This window comes from Glandiceps talaboti, chromosome 22 (genome assembly GCF_964340395.1).
Source record: "Glandiceps talaboti chromosome 22, keGlaTala1.1, whole genome shotgun sequence".
Classification (NCBI taxonomy): Eukaryota; Metazoa; Hemichordata; class Enteropneusta; family Spengelidae; genus Glandiceps; species Glandiceps talaboti.
Genome location: NC_135570.1, coordinates 16,355,820 through 16,376,223, shown reverse-complemented (window position 1 = coordinate 16,376,223; position 20,404 = coordinate 16,355,820). Strand labels below are relative to the sequence as shown.

The following is a 20,404-nucleotide window of genomic DNA, read 5'->3' as shown; positions in this document are numbered from 1 at the left end:
TAGTGTGTGTATGTAGTGTGTAGATTTGGTCAAGTAAGTGTTATTTACCTAGTGTGTGTATGTAGTGTGTAGATTTGGTCAAGTAAGTGTTATTTACCTAGTGTGTGTATGTAGTGTGTAGATTTGGTCAAGTAAGTGTTATTTACCTAGTGTGTGTATGTAGTGTGTAGATTTGGTCCAGTAAGTGTTATTTACCTAGTCTGTATATAGTTTGGGTCCAAGAGTTCATAACACTGAGACATCTTACCAGGTAAAGGCAAGCTCAATGTCTGTTTAGTTGACATCAATTCTATTGATACTTTTATGACTTAGTAACATATTGCAAAACAGTTCTGGCGGTTCAAAAAATGTTATCAAAACCGACCACCGAGAGCTAGCATCAGGGTACGGTTTTATATATTACATGGCTAATGGGGAAGGGACTATGTATTCCATGTCACTCGTCAGTTTCACACAACTACTGCAATTTGTCGAAATGAGCACATAACAGACCAATTATTGATTTTAAAATAATTTTTGATTTTATTGTGTGTTGCTTCTGCATATTATTATTAAAGTAAAGAACACATGATCACATGGCATTTCTAAATGGGCAGTATATAGCTGTGCATGATACATAATTATTGTTTCAATCAAATTAATTTCTTACTACTGAAACAAGGTTGGTTTAGATGTCCATTCAGGCAGCAAGATGTGTTTGACATCTTCCATGATGGTTTTTGTAGTGTCTATCCTATCTAATTAAAATCAGATTTAGTGAACTAATGGCATGATTTCTTTATTCCCCTCTCTTTCCTACATTCTTTTTTGTCCGGTGAGTAAACCACCTTGTTGCTAAGGTGCTCACAAAACAAAATAAGACCATCTGTTCTATTTTGTTATGTGAGTTGTAAGCCCCCAAGTGAACTGCCTTGTTCCTAAGGCACTCACAGAACAAAACAGAACATTTGGTCTGTGAGTGAACAGCCTTGTTCCTGAGGTACTCACAGAACAAAACAGAACATTTGATCTGTGAGTGAACAGCCTTGTTCCTGAGGCACTAACAGAACAAAACAGAACATTTGATCTGTGAGTGAACAGCCTTGTTCCTGAGGTACTCACAGAACAAAAAATAACAATCAGCAATAAAAGTAGGAGGTAAATAAAGAAATCGTGCCAAGTTCCCTACATCAGATTTTAAACAGATTGCTCTAAACCTTATCGTAGGTTATATATGCAATAAACAATACAATATTACACATACAAAGCGATTTGTGCTCATAACCACACATGTTAACAGCACTAGTATCATTGAAGTGGTGTGTGCGTGTGTAAAATATCATCCTGCCTAGTTGTATATCTAAATCAACCTTGATCCATTAATATACCTTCCTTGTACTGTTTTGTAACAAAGAATAGCCTGGTTATTTGTATGCTAATTATGAAATCATTTTGTAATGTCATGCCAAATTTTTCAAGTCTTAGAAACAGAAATAATCAACATTTAAAGATGAGGGTTTTGAAATAGCGATGCTATATTTGGAGATTTTTATGATCAAGCAGAAATCCTACTTTTACAATTTCATATCATTTCTAATAGGTATGGATGTCAAACTTCTTACAACAACAAAAAAAAGTCGATGTGAATAAAATTTGCACATCCATGCATGTCTTTCCCAGTTTGAATTTTCTTCAACAAAGATTAAAATACATTTTTGAAATGCCATTTTGAGATATGCTTATAGCGAAAATGATATGATTAATGGTAAAGTAATGTTTTAACAGAAATGTCTGCACCTTGATGAAAACATCAATTTAGTTAGTAACCTCTACAGTAAATTGTACATACCAATAAACGGTGCAAATACAAGCATCTCTGGAATTGTAGTAATGAATAAATGAACTACAAAATTACATGTGATTACTCATGTACAGTGTTTAGACTTTGCGTGATTTCATTAAAACTTGCAAATAGATGTTATTTTTCAAAATTTGAAAATAATTTTTTTTACACAAAGGGCAGTTTTGACACATTGAAATGTCACTGGGTGAAGGCACTGTTTACCATAGCTTTGCATACTTTGAGTGATATCGATAGAATTTTGTGAAACATATTTCATATTTAATAAATACTATAAAGCTGTCAATAAAACATATCATAAATATACAACTTGTATCAGATCTCATAAAATTTTAGATAAAACTTTTATCCTTTGAGTTGTGACAGAACCAATAGAAATACATTCACATGGAACATTTCATCCAACACTTAAAATATGAACCATGCAATACACTGTACAAACCATAGACACTGGAGGAATGTCAACTCCATGAGCTATATCCATACACAAACACACTAAATTTGGTATTAATAATGTCTATATACAAAAAGTACTTTTTTGACCTAAAAGTAGGTAAAAACCCCACAAAAAGAAATCATTGATATACTAAGTGTAAATGTCAGGGAATTCATTTTTTTCATCATATCTGTAAACTACTGTACTGTCTTTTCCTAAAAGTACTACAGGAATTTTTGTACATATTTTCAATAAATATTTTTTTTGAAAAAAGGGTAAAATGCCTCTGCTGAATGATTACAAAAGAATAATATTCTGAAATGTACACTTTATAGTTTCACACAACTTTAAATTAAACATAACATTTTTTGGTTTGCAAGAGAAAAATTAACCAAAACATCACAGTGGGTACAAAAATCTAACTAGCTTGATATTTTGTAAGATACATTGTGTAGCTCCACCCTCACCAGCCTGCTTTATCTGTGAAAGTTTTTGACCGATGTGTGAGGGCGCCCCAACATGGCGTACATTATAGACTTTATAATTTGTGACTACTGATGTTTCTACCTACACCATAAATCCTACAGATTTTTCTAGGGTTTATGCCTACACCAAGTTTCAATTCTTTCTGTTCACTACACGAGATATGATGAATAAATAATGACTGCAATACCTAACACTGGAGTTGAGAGATTTTGACAATTGTATATCTTGACATTTCAATGTACATGTCCATATTACACTGTCTGCCTAGTTCTAAAGTTAAAAATGTAGTTATCTTTGGCAGTGAATCAATGTCACACAAGACAAAATTCAATCATCAAAAATAAAGTGTTTGTGTAACTTACAGCATTTGTAACAATAACAAAAAGCTACTGAAAATCCAACCGAACATCACATACAAGAGTGTGTCATTAAACTATTGTTTTTACTGTCAAGTAGTTAAAAATATTACCTCAATAAATGAATGTTAAAACGTTGAGGAATTAACTCATATTCTATTCTGGGTGCTGTGTATCAATACTGAGCATGCACTGAAGCAAAGGACGGTGGGATTATCTATAGTTCTGATAACATTCTATCTGTTATATTATTGTAGAAAATCTCCCTCCTGTAACCAAGGGTAACCAAGACTTTATCATTTGTGCTTACCACAATGTGATAGTTTGCAATAGAGATTAATTCACATTGGTCATTTCCCATGGTGCACCATTCAAGATGGTTGGCAGCAAGTTCACTATCTCCAGGTACATATCTTACAAATACAACTCTTCACACAACAAATTTCTGACTATAAATAATGCATGCCAATCATTACAATCCTTTGCATGTAGTAATATGACATCAGCAAATGTGATTCAGCATTATTTGAAAATAAAAATATCTTGTCATTTAAAGTATCTGGTAACCAGTCCCGATTGACAGCAAGCTAGCAATTATTTAAAAATTTACTTGTCAATGAAATATTGCTTACAGAGATTTGATGAATTTTGAAGTAAGAATTAATTGGTAATGTAATCCAGTCAGGTAATTTCATCACATTTCTATGAAAGTAAATACAAAATTGACTAATCATATTAATTCTAATTTGACAAAAGTGTGAGGGGATGATGTCAAGATTTTTCTCTTAAGACCATGACTTTGATTGTCACAGATTGTGTGCGATTCAAATTACTTGGACAGGGGTGCATGTGTATGGCATGTGAAGCCAAAATCTCCACTTATTTCTTTCAAGCTTGCTAGCCATTTCTGTCAAAATGCTCTGCTTGCTTTACATGGTGTACATGGTCTTCACAGCGATGCTCAGTTCTGTCATATAAGCCACAGATAATGACCATCACAGATCTGCACACAAGGTTGAAACAAAGTTGACAAAATTGCTGGAGAAACTATATATAAATGCATAGGCACAGTATGGTTCAGACAAACACTCACAGATCATGAGACGAAAACTCACTGATCATGACAGAATGAATCCATGGATACAACCACTGTATTAACAGGAGTGTTGAGATTGTACTAGAAGAAATAAACAAACGCCCACGCTAAAGTGGCGTTGACTGGACATCGTCCATTAACCATATACCTACTCCACTGTTCTTTAACATGATTGCTTCTCGTAAATCATCTTGCTGTGTTTCATCAAGAATTGTTACACCTTGTGCTGTAAGCGTATGTCCTGGTTTCCATGGATTATCAAGAACATGTTGGTGAAAGTCAAAATTTTTACTTGCAGTTCTATTTACAACATCTGAAAGTTCGTCCTCCCGTTCTGCAAATGTTTGTATATTTCTTCTTGGTTTATGATTCACATTGTTTCCTGTTGCATCGACAGGATTGGTTGGGGTTTCCGATGATACATGATTACTTGAATTTGTATGCAAATTACCGTTTGGCGTAATTACCTGTGATAAAAATAAACAAAAAAAAACTATTATCGTAATATTTTGTATATGTCAAGTGTGGTTGCAAATTAATCAAAATCTGATCTAACAGAGGGCTTGATTTATAACCATATTACACATCTACTGTGTCTGTACTGTGTCACTTCATGTAAACCCCAGGCTTCTACCATTTATCATACTGTCTTTGTAGCTCATCACTAGAGCCAATCAGATTGTCTCATGCATACCATGTGATACACGATACCATAGCATGATTCGTTGCATCAGCAGAAATGTATGCTCCGGCTTGTAAGAATGGTTGGTATTACACATTTTGCCCTCTTCTTTAATCTCTTTAGGATGAGCTCATAGGAAAGGGTAGTAGATGCAATTAAAATACAGTAAATATAATGAATCAAACCCTTTCTCAGATCAGATTTGTAATGTCACTGAGCTTTCAACAAAGGTGTACTCCACAACAACATGACAACTACACAGTCTTTAGTAGTGTTAATAGAAAACATGTCTTACAGCTACTAAAAAGTTATCTTGGTTACTACTGACAGACTACATATTACAAACATCTGAGTTACAAGAATACTGTAGTAACAATTCAATTGTTAGGATGCAGGATGGTGCAGATGTACAGGAATATGAAAAATTAGCCAAGGTAATAATGAAAAGGTGAAAGATTTGACATATTGCAATTAGAGTTTATGTTTAGGTGTGCAAGCAATGGTTGTCATGATCCCATCAAACATTAAAATCCTAAATTATTAAGTTTTCTTCAAGAAATCAACTTTGATACATTTTGTATTTTTACTCTACCTTGTAAGCTAGCTTACTCACATTTGATGGGATTACAGACAGGGTTTTATAGAAATGATGCAAAATAAATAAATTATACAGCACTTGGCCAAAAAAAAGAGATAAATTAAAACACATGGTGATGAAAATAATGATGTGGATAAAATAAAGGATATTGCATGATAGCATGATAACTGGTATTCACTGCTGCAGATGAGTAATTTACTTACATGAGCAGAAAAAAAGTACTTCATAACAATATTATTATTAACTCTGTTTAACTTTGCCTGTGTTAATTACTATCATTTTGCTTTTTATCTTCACCTACTGTGCTAAAAACTCAGCCAAGGTAATTTGTGTGCCTTTATCTTTATTTTGTGCTAACTAAGCTCACAAGAACTGATGACATCACACCAAAAACTGATGACATCACAGCTAAGAATCTGTGCAAATACCCTTTTTGCGCATATTCTTGATAGAGTTTGTTTTGTCAGTGGTTATTGTGTCAGTATTTGCTGTACCATCAAAATGGACCGTCTTTGAGGTGAGTAAGGTAGAGTTTCGCCTAAAACTACTTCGAAGCTGATAGTTAGCCGGTAGGGTACTACCAACCAAAAATTGGTTTTGACACTCTCCAATCATCTGAAAATATAAGGTTAATTTTGCAGAAAGCAAAGAAACTAATGAATAAACTGAAATCTAATGAGCTAAGCTGATGTAAAAGGTAAATAACGATGAAATGATGAATAGAATGTTTAGAAGGCTACACTAAATGTGTGTCTAGCTGAAATATTAACAAACACTAATTTCATATCTGGTAACAATTATAAGCAAGGCCTGATGGCCGATACATTCCAAAACTCTTGTCTAAGAAAGAAGGTACCATTAATTTCTTGTAAGTTCACTCTTTTGAAAAATTATCAAAGAACAAAGATATTTTAAAAATATATAACAAATATGTCAAGACTTTAATATAAACTAAGTTTTACTTTTCTGATATTACGCATCACCATTCTGAACAAAATATCACATCATATTTATGGAGGAACAACAAAATACAATTACATACTTAAAGGAAGTGCATTAATTTATTTCTTACAAAGTTAAGGCAATTAACATAACACAGAAATGGTATGATTGAGCCTTGTTAATATTTGACTCCATGTTAGATTTCCCATCATCCTTTGGGATGTCAAAGGTCATATGCATGTTAGTCAATACAAGTTCATATAATACTGTCATCTGATTTTAATGATGCTGGAAATTATTACATCTTCAAGATTCAATGAAATACCCAAAACATGAGATAATTACTAACTTATGCGACCTTTGACACGGCAAAGACTTGTTGGCAATATCAGGAACACAGTGGAATGCATATAGATAGCAAGCATGACATTACTTAGAGAAGCACCTACATGCTGAACAAACTGAATCCTATGTTACACACTGTGAAGCAAAGAGCAAGAGTAGAGAGTTGCAAAACTATAATGTCAGATGTACTTATAAGCTTTTCAGAAAGTTGCAATGTAAGGAATCACTTGTGCATATAAGGCAGCTGGAAAAATTTATCAATGTAGGGGATTATGCATATAAGTGAGCAATAAGTTGCAACAATGTATCATATGTGTATCTAAACCAGTTAGAACATTGCAACAGTGTATGTGCATATAACTGGATGGTGTCAAACTCACATAGGGTCATAAAAGACTGTCAACACTAACAAACACAATTGAATTTAATATTTCAATAGACTGAAAATGTAATTTATGTAAATATAAATAAAGATACAAACATTTTTGTGTATTCTAGCCAATTACAGAAAAAGCCGACATGCGAATCTACAAAATCAAAAGATAGCTCTTACAACGACATCAGCAGTATAGTTATAACCATACAAACTCTACACAAGATATGGCAGGATTGACATGTCATTAGTTATAAATATAGCAGCTATAGTGAAGTAAGCATGCAAAGAAATGAAATATTGAGCTTCCTTGAAAATCTTGACAGGTTCTTAGTGAGGCAAACAGAATTATGGTTAAGTGACACTGGAAATAAAATGGCTAATCCAGAGAAAATTTTAACTCCAAAATCCGATCCTGCCCAAACCCCACAAGACAAAGAAATATTGTATTGTACTCATACACAATTGATGTACAAGACTCCCCAGCCCTTCGAATCCCCAGCCTTCCCACCATCCTCCAAACCACAGTCCCCTCCATTCCCCTCCCACTACTCAAAATGAAATATATACTGTTTAACATACAAGTTGTCATACAAGTTTTCCTACCTTTACATCAGGATGGTCTACATTATTGTGTATATTTTCATGGTTGTCTTTGCTATTTGCATATGTTGCTCCTCCTTCAACTGTGGAGTTTGAGTCCTCGTCATCATCAATGGGAGGTTTCTTGATGTCATCTTCACTGTCAGAGTCTTCCAAGGCTGGGTTAACTACACCTTCTGCCTTATTGTTTTCATCCATACTAGCTAATCTATCCATACTACCATGACTAGGCTCACTCTGCTCTGTTATTGCTTCTAGTCTTCGGCTAAAAATACCAAGAATAGAAAAGATGATTTATTTAGATGAGTTGGATTATGACTTTCATCACTGTCAAGTGAAATAGGGTTTGTAAGAACCAGGATTGTTAGCAGGTTTAATATTAAAGCTGAACTACATGCATCTGGAATGTTTAAAATCAATATTTTGTTAGGTACAATAACTTACTAGTAATATCATACACCATGAACAAGTATTATATACCCTGTGAGTATAGTTTTTGCATCTGTATACATGGTAAAATCAAATAAAACTGATTTTTGGGTCTACACCCAAAAATCTGTGCCTCAATGGTGATCATAATTTTGACCTGTTCTAGTATGTCTAGTGCTGTTGCCTGTCTGCGTAACAGCACTAGCAACTGTTGACTGCATGATGACGTCATACACGCATGCGTACGTACATGTTTAGTTTTCAAAACAAACAAACATGGCATCTTCTGTTGGCTCCAGGAGTCACACGAGCATAGAAATTTCATTTTTTTTTTTAATTTCTGAAGACAAACTTGTGCCAGAAAAGGATTTGGAATGACCACATTTGGTAATTATCAAAGAAGTTCAGTTTTCCATATTCCTGTGTTGCTTTCTGAACTGTCGTCATGTGTTGACTGTATGGAACAGTAAATGTGCTGAGAGAGTGAGAATGTAGTAGGTGTGTTACAAAACACATGTTGACTGATCATGCTTGTGCACCATCATACTTCAGTTTCCGTTGAGACTGTGTGTCACCCCTGGTGAATACAGACTGTTTCCCTTGAGGCTTTGCCCTCGCGAAACAGTCTGTGTTGGGGTGACACACAGTCCCTTGAGGAAACAGATGTATTTTGTTGCCCTTGTGATCAGTCAACATGGGTATACTAGTCATACTTTAATGGGGTAAGTCAGTTATCAATTGTTCATTTCCAATTCCTGAACAGTTTTAAAAAGTAACTTTTAAAAGAACACAGAAAGGTCTTTTAAATGTATGATGCTGACTGCTTCATATTAGGCCATGCGTATCTATATTTTTCCAAATCTATAGTACACACATCCTCATGTGACACTTGTGTAAATGTTTACCAAGTGGGTAACAGAACATGGCACATTCACAGATAAGGATTTTTCTGGTAGTCATAAGATTATCAACCCTACATTACTAGACATTTTATTTGTACTGTACATGTAAATTATTGAATAAATTCTAGAGTTCAGCACTGTGTTTCTTTGAATACTATAAAATATATACTCACTCTGGATAAGGTACAACCACACCGTCCTCTGGGTCCACCTGTATTGTGAAGTCTTCTCCCTCTCCTATCTCAGAAGCATCGGCAAAGAAGTCCATTGTGAACTCCTGATTAATAATATAATAAGTGGTTTATTTACCCAATCGTATAAAATGATTACAAAAAATGGTAACAAAAATCAAAAGAGAGAGGGGTAAATGGGGAGTCAAGAAATAGCTTACAGCTAGTCTAGATGACTGAAAACATAACTGGGAGAAAAAAAATATATCACATATACATATACCAGTGTTCGAAATTCGTGGAAAATATCAACTAGTCAACAGGACTGGTAACTTTAAAAAGTTGCCTGTCCTGCCAAAAACTTACCTGTCCTGATATTATGCCTTGCAATTAAACGAAATCAAATACAACTAAGAGTTACCTATACTGTAATAGGCTATTACCTTGTCTGTGAACAAATGAAGATGGGATGGAATCATCTTTTTCTTTAAATAACCTTTATTTGTAAACAATCATCAATTGCAAGGTACATACTGCACAATACAGTACTTTACTTTGTATTCACAATTCGTACTGTCAGTTTCCATGTATAACAGAATACAATCATATATTTAAAGTCATGAGTCTGGGAGAAAACAGGTACACAATGTACACAGTTTTGCTTGCTTTGCATGCTAAACATCAGATAGATCACCAGTACTATCATCTGTTTCAAGCAGATCTGAGAAGTCAGAGTCATAGTCTGAGTCTGGGTTGTAAGCATCTCCAGATTTGTCATGGGCATCTTCATGTTCAGGTAAAATAGCAGCTGCATCATGAAGTTCATCAATCACCTGTTCTGGATCTCTGGTCCTACTGTGACATATTTATGCCCGTCTGAATTTTCATGTGTTTTCAGAGCCTCGTGTCTGAGATTTGTAGAGCCTCTCACGAATGAACCATTCGAATATTTTTTGTACTTGTCAGCATGTTGTGTTTTTTTGACAATGGGCGCGTACACAGTTCTGCATAATTTGCAGTACAACTTCTGCTCGCGGGCACTATCGTCGGTGACTAACCAATCTTTAAATTCAATTTTCCATGACTGAACAATTGTTCTCTTACGTTTCGTGGCATCATACTCCCTGTTTGCGCTTAAGGTTTCCTCCGGTGTTCTTCGTGTAGCCGGGAGAGTTGGTAGGCCAAGATAATTGCGGAGCATAATTCTGATAATTCCTCAAAACTCACCACCGCACCATTCCATGTTATCGTTGATTGACGCAGTACTTTACAGCGCTGTAAAACTCATGCAAAATCTACTTTGATTGGTTGATTTTCAAGGTCGTGCGTCATTCTGTCCAGTCGACTTGTTTCTTACTCGCAATACATGAACTGAGGAGTTGCCAAAAGATGGCGTTGGAGGCGCTATCCAGGACGGCCAGTGTCACATCACAGTCTATGAAGTACATGTGTATGATCGCCCAAAGTTAGTTGTCGACCCACGCTGAATTCAACCTGTCCGACGGACTGGTAACTTTTTTATTTTACCAGTCCGGTGGAAAAATAGCCAGTCTCGGACTGCCGGACAGGCGTTATTTCGAACACTGCATATACATATACATATACATGTACACACAAAAAAAAACATTTTTACTACATGAAAAAGTCTAATACAATAAACGAAAAGTCAATACATCTGTAAGTTTACAATTTAATCACCTGTTCTGCTCTACTAAATATTGTTTCAGAGATTTCCTAAAAATATGTTGGGAATTTTTCGATCTGATTTGAATAGGAATATCATAATGTCTTACAACATATTACATAATCAAGTCATAAACCAAACTGGCCATGCTACAGGCTTTACCACCAGAGGAAATAGTAAAGTAAACATTATAGTTAATTAACAATGTACTGTTCTCACTGTGTCAGCTATTAATGAGGACAAATCTACACATTCTCAACAAAGTTAAGCTCAATCTACTGGGTAATTTCAGAGTTGAAGATTTTTGAGGAAAAGCAATGATATAGAATAACACTTCTAGAAACATCTCACCAAGTTTCAAACTCATTCACTTAGTACTTTTTGAGATATAAGTTTTTGACCAAAAATGAACATTTTTACACCTAATTTGCATATCACTCATGGAATCATGGTATGCTTAATATTTCTTTGTCCATACATCCCTAGATACATTCCCATTAAATTTCAGCCCAATCTGCTCAGTAGTTTTGGAATTATAGATTTTTAGCCCTAATTTGCATATCACTGATGGAATCATCCCGTCATGGACAAATCTTACGTTACATCCCCTTAAGAATGTTCCCACCAAATTTCGCACCAATCTGCCCAGTAGTTTCTGAGTTTAAGTTTTTTGACCAAAAATCACATTTTTTGACCCAAATCACACATCTGTGATGCGATCATTTTGATTTGAACAATTTCCCAACTAGACACCCAAGGTAATGGACCCACCAAATATCGTGGCAATCGGTTCAGCGGTTTTTGACTTTAAGTTGTTTACACACATACACACACACACACACACACACACACAGACAGACAGACAGACAGACAGACGCCGGGCGATCCCTATAGCACTACTGAACCTCAGTTCAGTTGTGCTAAAAATCACCCATATTATGCACAAAGTGGTGAAGAAAAATACAAAAATGTAGCCTATTTCCACTTTTTTGTGCATATAATGACCTTGAAATTGACCATTTGGAATGGTCAATATTTTGGACTCAGTTAATTACAAGTGTGTCATGTAATCTGTGTAGTCCACCACCCAGCCTTGTCCTTATCAACAATTTGTTTACAATTAAACACCAGGGAGTGAAAGATTACACTTGTGATCAATAAGAAAAACTCACTGTTAGTAGGTAGTTTTAGCACAGCGTGAGACAGGCTTAGAGCTACATTCGATAGAATTTCATTGTAACAGAAACCATGGCTTCCCTGTTTTGCAGCTCCTTGGAAATTTTATTATCATACACTAATATTACTAATTTAATATGTTATAAATAAATAAATGAATGTATTACTATCAATTTAAAAGAATAAAATGTTTAGTCTGTAATTATAGTACGTGTCCCAACTTACCTGGGATTCATATGCTTTAAGGAAGTGAGGTTCACCACTGGAATAGAGAAAATTTACAGACATAAATAAAGGCACAGTTTTAGACTTCTTGGGAGTAACCTTCATGTAATCAATTTAAAGGAGTGTTGTTCACAGTATACTACAATGTCATCTGTCAACTTCTGTATACTCACAATTCAATAGAGAATTATACCTATTTTCAATTTGCATAATTATACAGTGAGAAATATCTGTGAGTATTGAACAGAAAGTAACATTAACTGAACGTGACAACAACAGAATCTTTAATATTTACACTTACAAAAAACATTTTTTACTATATAAACATTAAATGTTTGAATCGTGTTTGATTTACAAAATCACAATTCAAACTGATTCAAAATTTGCAGATATTTGAAAAAAAAGGAAAACGGTGCATATATATCACTTACTTTGGATATAACTCATCTCTGCATCATGCATGGAATGGAAGGTAGGGATTGTTTGGATCCAGGTACATAACAGGTGGACAAGGCAAACATATGCAAATAAAAATAATAATAATGAAGCATTTGATTGGCCAGTTTTAATCAACTATGTGTTCCATATAATTGATTCTCTGTGGCTATCAGCTTTTTAAAATGAAACATTACTACTATATCTATATTGTCATACATTTTCAATAAAACAAATAAATAAACATTACATAAAAATAAATATTAATAAATGAATAATAAAACATTTTGAATGCAACAATTGACTTCTTTGATGACTACTGTGTGACATACATCTAAGTGTTCCTGGTAGCATAGTAAACCACTATTCAATGCAAACTAGAAAGTTAAATCTCTTCAGTGTCATAGCTCTCTTTGGCACCAAATGCTAAAACATTTCAAATATTGAGTCTTGCCAGAGAAAATGATATCAGTATGCCATGTATCATGTGACAGTCATATGTTCAGTATGCCATGTATCATGTGACAGTCATATGTTCAGTATGCCATGTATCATGTGACAGTCATATGTTCAGTATGCCGTGTATCATGTGACAGTCATATGTTACTGTTATGATGAGTTTATTATCCAAGTTTGTAATGTGTACTTACACTTGAACAGCTTGGTCATCAAGAAATATTGGGTTTGGACTGAAAAATATGAAATTCAGATAATTACTGTAGAAATAGGTGTCATCCATGTTATGAGTGGTTAGTATAATTAGATGTACATTGATTAATATTGTTATTAATATCAAAATGTGCATCACATTAATTTATATAATTCCTTGTTAATGTGTTTCTCTTGAATAATTGTACCTTATACACCTAAAATTGAACCAAAATCATAACATGAAGGCAGCTATTTTTCTTAGCTATAAACCTTTATATTTGATGTGCTAACTGAACATATGCAAATATCACAGTTCCAAATATGATACTCTTTCCACAAATAGACTTGTACGATGTAAATGAATTTCCTTATATGGTAGTGAGATGCAAATGAATTTGTTTACTTCCTTGGTATTTTGTGGAAAAGTTTGTTGTTTGACTTCCTCATATGGTAATAGCTGCAAAATTGACATTTCAAGAAAGATGAAAGGTGCCTTCAGTTCATAATTCCTGTCTAATGTAATCATGCACATGCAATGTTGAGTTCCTCAATGTTAGTATTTGTGCTTATAATAATTGTGTTTTAGTTACTGTGCATAACCCACTACACCTTAACTTACTCGATTGTAAATATAGGATTGTCCATTCTGTGTGTGTGGTGATGAAATAGAAGTAGAGAAGAGAGAGGGACAGAAGTCAGAAATGGCAAGATGCAAATAACAGCAAATGAAAATCATAACTTAAAATTTGCTAAATGTGATCAGCAAAAACACTGGACGAAAAACGAACAACTATACCACAACAAAACGGTAATTTAAAAATAAATTTCAAAATTACACTGAAAGCTGTCAAAAATTATAAAAGTCCAAATTGTAGACCCAATATTTTCATTTTGGAAAAAACAAGAAATCTGCCACCAATGAAAAAGAACCCCAGCACCAATAAAAAATATGAAAATGATGATAGAGATGATAGGCAGAGTTTGCAAGCTGGTTAGACTTTATAGTCTTACAGAAAAAAAGATAAGGAAACAAAGACACAAAATATTACTTTACTATGGAAACGTAATGAAAAAAAAAAATTTAACCCAAAGGGCAACTAGCTAGTTTATTTAATGTCGCAGACTAATTTGGAGAAACTTACATCGGCTCAGGCATTCTTACATGGCTTCTGTTAGTTGGACGAAGCAAGACCAGGGGCAGGAAAATGAAACAGTATGAATGTGACAAAAGTCATGCACGCTGGCAAAAAGGGGGGCTGCGTATATGTGTTAATGTTATGTTAATGATACAAAAATCTATACATAGTAGAGATCCACCCAAAGTTTAACATTATTTTCACATAAAAGTCAATGGGTTTGTAATCTGTTCTTTAACAATTACTGTAACTGGTGAATTATTTCTTATATTTGTACTCTCTGAAATGAATGTGAATAACATTTTCCTTATGTATACCTCATTGTACGAGTTCTTACATAAAGTTAAACTTTGGCAATAAATGAAAGCATCAATCCAGTCTTTCCCATGATGCAAGGATCTTTGATATGATATTTTACACTCATTTCAATTCTGAATATTTTGAAGAAACAACTGCCAACATCAAGGCATTGACAATTGGAATCTGTTACACACAGGGAAAGTAAACAATTGAATTGGATTAATAACACTTGGCTCAGCATGTTGGAAGTACATAGACTTGTATTACATTCCATCATTTGATAAGGACAGTTTTATGGTCACTTTACATAACAGTTCATGTTCACAAACAAATTTCCACTTCACCTGGCATTTCACCTACACATAAAGAGGCCATTAAACTGTTCTTATCAAACTATGAAATGTAATACCGTACAAGTCTCTTTATTTCCAAAACTTGGAGCCAAGCATTATTAATCCAATCCATTTGTCTACTTTCCCTGTTTGTAACAGGTTCCGTTCGTTAATGTTTTGAAGTCAGCAGTTGTACAAAATAGTATTTACAAACCATCTAAACACACTTTTGAAAATTTAATGTGAAGCAAAATAGAAGAAACTATTTTCATCTTGTGAATTGCTGGTCAATTATTAATAACTGTATTTAACATTTTGTATTAAATCCTGAGTGTTTACTATTTTGAATTCTAAAACAAATGAAGATGACAAAAAACTAAATATTTTGCTTAGTGATTATTTATCACACTTTTCAGTAATGTTTACACTTTGGGTGGAACTTTTATATTGAGGTTTCAAATTCTGTCACTACAGGTTCACATAGAAAATACTTTTACCATGCACAAGAAATCAGAATCAGAAAATTATGAATTCAAGAGGTAAAGTACATGTGAAGTTAGCAGATCAATTCAGAGACTTGGTGCTATAATTGTCACTCAGCAGATCTTCATAGTCATATAATTACTTGACACCAGCCACCAGTTATTCCCACAAACCAAAATACACATCGGACAGAGAGATTGACACAAATTGTCACTTAAACAGAACAAAGGTGAGACTGATTTTATCTTGGCTGCAGATTCATTTTCACTAATCCTGCATCATGCACAATTTCTAAACTATGGTGATTTTAAACACCGGCAAAACTGGTGGTGTACACTGGGTTGAGGCATCATGGGGAAATAAACATGTTAGGAGCTTCACATCTTTGCCCAAACAATGTTTCAAGAGGTGTTAAAGACCCAATTTTCTTTCATTTTGGAAGCCAGATTTGCTAAGTTCATAACCTATTTCAGATAGGTTGCAAGATGCAGGGTTGGTGAAAAGGACTTTTGTGGGTCACATGAAAAAATAGATGCAGCTGTGATAAAATCAACCTCACCGTGCTTTGTCCCTTTAACATTCATGAATGATACATTATCTTCCAGAATGACTGTCCTCCTTAGTACATAAATCTCATTGAAATTAAAATAAAACATTTTCAAAATTGTATCTCACTGCAAAATCATTAATCTAAATGACATCTCTGTTGTTTGCCAAAAGACAGAACAGACAGATGGTATGTTGAATTCCATGGTGTGATTGTGAATGCTATTGGTGCAGTCTGCAGTTCCTGTTTATATAACTGTTTTCCATATCAGTCATTTTGGGAGCCATTTATAGTGACCTCTTGGTAAACAAATTGCTTTTCACATTGTAAACATTCCTCTTTCCAGCCGTGAAGTAAGTGACCATTGACATATATAATGGTCTTTTCGCCCTTTTGTGAAAATTGCTAGGAAAGAACACTGACTAAGAAATAAGAGTAATGAAAGAAACATGAGTGGCTGGATTTAAGGCAATTTGGCAAATTATTTGAACAAAAAATGATTAACTTACATTTCACTAGCATTGTTACTATCATAGGCTGTAATATTGTTATACATGGGGAGGTATAGTCTGGCATTCCTTTGTCTTTCAGCTTCTCTCCTACAAGACAATGGGACAAAAATGATGTCATCTTACAAATTTAAGACTGAACTTTAATACCGAAATACAATTATCTTAAGATGATGAAATCATAACCTTGACTGAAATAGATGTTGTGGACTTGACTGATATAGATATTTTACAACTCTGGGTATAATATTTCATTATAAATGTGAAAATAATATTTATGAATATGTAAATACTGATTCATTCATGTACTGTCAGCTTTGTTCCTGTCCTGCCCAGATGGCTATCAACAGATAACAAGTGAAATACAGTAAACTATAGCCAAGTCATTCCTTGAGTAGTTGTATTTTTTTTTACATTTAAAAGATAGAAACTCTGAGATAACTTAGTATATATTGTAACTTGGAGAGTTAAAGTCACATGGATTTCAATCATCACCTGTGACGTAGCAAGGGTCTATTTCTAGTATGACTTTCATGTGTGTTTAGTGGGTGCACATATGGTGTGTTTGATCTATTCAACATGAATATACTGCTTGTTTGGTTCTGTTTGGTTAGCTCAGTATCATTCCAATGCTGATATAGCCTTACACTGACGATGAGCCATAACTCGAAATATTTGTTGATTTTCAATGGCTGAAATAGAACACATTACTTTCTATATCTATTACATTATGTACAATAATGAAAATGAAATGCTAATTCTTGCTAAAAGTAAGAAGCCACAGTTCTGGTGATTATGGTGCATCAGACAGATACTTTCTCCTGTTCATTACTCATCAAAACCACATAGACATCTAATCCAACATAGCTTTTTCCTGTGAATTCCTTGCCAAATCCACATAGACATCAAAATCCAACATGGCTACTAACTTTCCTCTATAGGTTCCAGCAAGTTCATCGCTTTGGCCGACCAACGTACCATTCATTTGTGTATGACCATGTATTGTTACCATAACCCTGTTTATAGTTAAGAAACCAACTGATCAACACCCATATCATAACAACTATATCTCATCACCACATCGTTAAATAACAAACACGGACAAATCACCAATCAACTGTAGATCACAAACTAATTCATTACAACACCATATCATACACAAAGTCAACCAAACAATTATTTGAAGTTGGCTAAAATTTATCAAGAAACTATCCAAATACTACAACACCAATAGAAGAAGAATAGAAAGTGTTGATTAAATGGACTACAGCAATGAACAAATATCCACATCTAAGACAAATACCAAGAAGAAAGCACACACTGAAAAAAGCTACCTTAAGTTTATAAGAACACTTACAGACATCAGTCAACAAATGTTAATATGGTGACTTTGAACAATGAACTTGAATATATCTATACTTATTTCAGACCTACATTGTAGTACTATTTGAATAATATCTTTTAATAATATCAAAATCAAAAATAATAATCTGTATACTGGATGGCTCTTTAGTTTCCATTAACTTGTTTCCTAAAAAGTCCAATGAGGGCTGTCCTTCATGGGTTCAGTACTAGTGTTAATGCAGGAGGAAACCAGAGTACACTAGTGCTAATAGACGGAATGACACTCTTCTTACTTACAGCATGGTAAATTTAAAAATACCGCCAATGGCATTGTAGCACAACTGTACAGTTTTTAAAAATGTTTATCCATATGGTAGTCGCTATCTTTACGATATATATTCTATCATTTGGCTGTTGCTATGGGCGTGGTCATGTTGTTAGATATATTTGCATACATTTTTATATGTTTTTGTTCACTTGTGTATGAATTCCTGATATTATCTTTGCAATATATGTGGTCATTTGGCTGTTGCTATGGGCATGGTCTTGTTGCTAGGCATATTTACATACATTTTTGAATGTTTATTCAATTGGCTGTTAATCCCCGTTGATATCTTCGCAATATATATGATCATTTGGCTGTTGCTATGGGCGTGGTCTTGTTGCTAGGCACATTTACATATATTTTTTGAATGTTTATTCAATTGTCTATTAATCCCATTATCTTTGTGAAATACAAGACCAGTTTGCTGTTGCTATGGGCATGGGCATGGTTGTTAGGGTATCTGCATACATTTGTTTGAATGTTCACTCACTTGCCTACCACATGATGCTGTTATTTAACCAAAATATACTGCCATTTGGTTGTTGGTAAGGGCGTGGTCATGGTTGCTAGGGCCAATTTTGTCAAAATGTTTTGAAGAAAATCTGCAGAATAACACTTTCAGAAACATCTCACCAAGTTTAAGACTCATTGACCAAGTACTTTTTGAGATACAAGTTTTTGACCAAAAATGAACATTCTTACACCTAATTTGCATATCACTCATGGAATCATTGTATGCTTAATATTTCTTTGTCCATACATCCCTAGATGCATTCCCATTAAATTTCAGCCTAATCTGCTCAGTAGTTTTCGAATTATAGATTTTTCATCAAAAAGACACATTTTTAGCCCTAATTTGCATATTACTGATGGAATCATGTCAGGAACAAATCTTACTTTACACCCCTCAAGAATGTTCCCACCAAATCTCGCACCATTCTGCCCAGTAGTTTTTGAGTTTAAGTTTTTTGACCAAAAATCACATTTTTTTACCCAAATTGCACACCGGTGGTAAGATCATTTTCATTTGAAAAATCTCCCAACTAGACACCCAATTGTAATATACCCACCACCATCATGGCAATCTGTCCAGCGGTTTTTGAAACACACACACACACACACATACACATTCACACAGACAGACAGACAGACAGACAGACAGACAGACAAACAGACAGACGGACAGACAGACAGACAGACAGACAGACAGACAGACAGACAGACAGACAGACAGACAGACAGACAGACAGACAGACAGACAGACAGACACTTTGCCATGTCTATAGCACTACTGAACCTTCACTTCAGTTGTGCTAACAAAACCAAGACCCGGGTTCAAACCCAAACCACAGTGGTAATTAAAGAGGCCAGTGACTTAACCGCTCAGTTACCAACAACCTGATGAACCTCGGCATAGTGGAGTAATACTATACTGAACACCAATGATACAATCACAATTAAGAAAATCTCACTATGATATCAATGAAACACATCCTGTTAAACTAACCAAATCAATCAATCAATTCACCAATCTAAGAAATTCACTCAATATTCCAATTTGTCAATCAATCAAACAAAGTTAGCAAAAACAAAACTGTCACAATTGCAGCCTGCTAACACATTTGATTTGACCAACTAATAATCCAGCTTAACATCTATACCTGCAGACGACTTTACTCTTCTTTACCAGCTCAGATGCCAACAAACAATCAATCTCAGATGTCAACAAAAAATGTAACAACCTAAACCCTATTAGTATTTATTCATTTATTCTACAGTTTGAATCAGACTTGAGGTCCATAATGACAAGCGAAAAAAGTAATGACAAAAAATCAATTATAGAGAATATGTCTCCAATTCCTGCACTGGAGAGAATCAAGGTACATAGATGAATAGAAAGACTGTACATAAACATTGCTACTGTCTGTCACTCTCATTACAAAGCTGTAGACACATTTCCAGAAAAGTTCACCAGAAAACAAAAACTGAATAAGAAACA

At 34.3% G+C, this 20,404-nt stretch overlaps 1 protein-coding gene across 1 annotated transcript in view; it reads right to left on the bottom strand.

Annotated features, from left to right (window-relative positions):
- Positions 1–534: 534 nt before the first annotated feature.
- Positions 535–20,404, bottom strand: part of LOC144452180 (protocadherin-15-like) — a 107,338-nt gene continuing 87,468 nt past the window's right edge. The window contains exons 32-39 of the mRNA XM_078143221.1: positions 16,737–16,826; positions 14,572–14,598; positions 13,429–13,467; positions 12,775–12,792; positions 12,344–12,380; positions 9,262–9,365; positions 7,761–8,022; positions 535–4,681 (exon numbers count right to left, since the gene is read on the bottom strand). Of these exons, the coding sequence (XP_077999347.1) occupies positions 4,322–4,681; positions 7,761–8,022; positions 9,262–9,365; positions 12,344–12,380; positions 12,775–12,792; positions 13,429–13,467; positions 14,572–14,598; positions 16,737–16,826 (937 nt within the window). The 3' untranslated portion in view covers positions 535–4,321. The remainder of the gene's footprint in view (positions 4,682–7,760; positions 8,023–9,261; positions 9,366–12,343; positions 12,381–12,774; positions 12,793–13,428; positions 13,468–14,571; positions 14,599–16,736; positions 16,827–20,404) is intronic.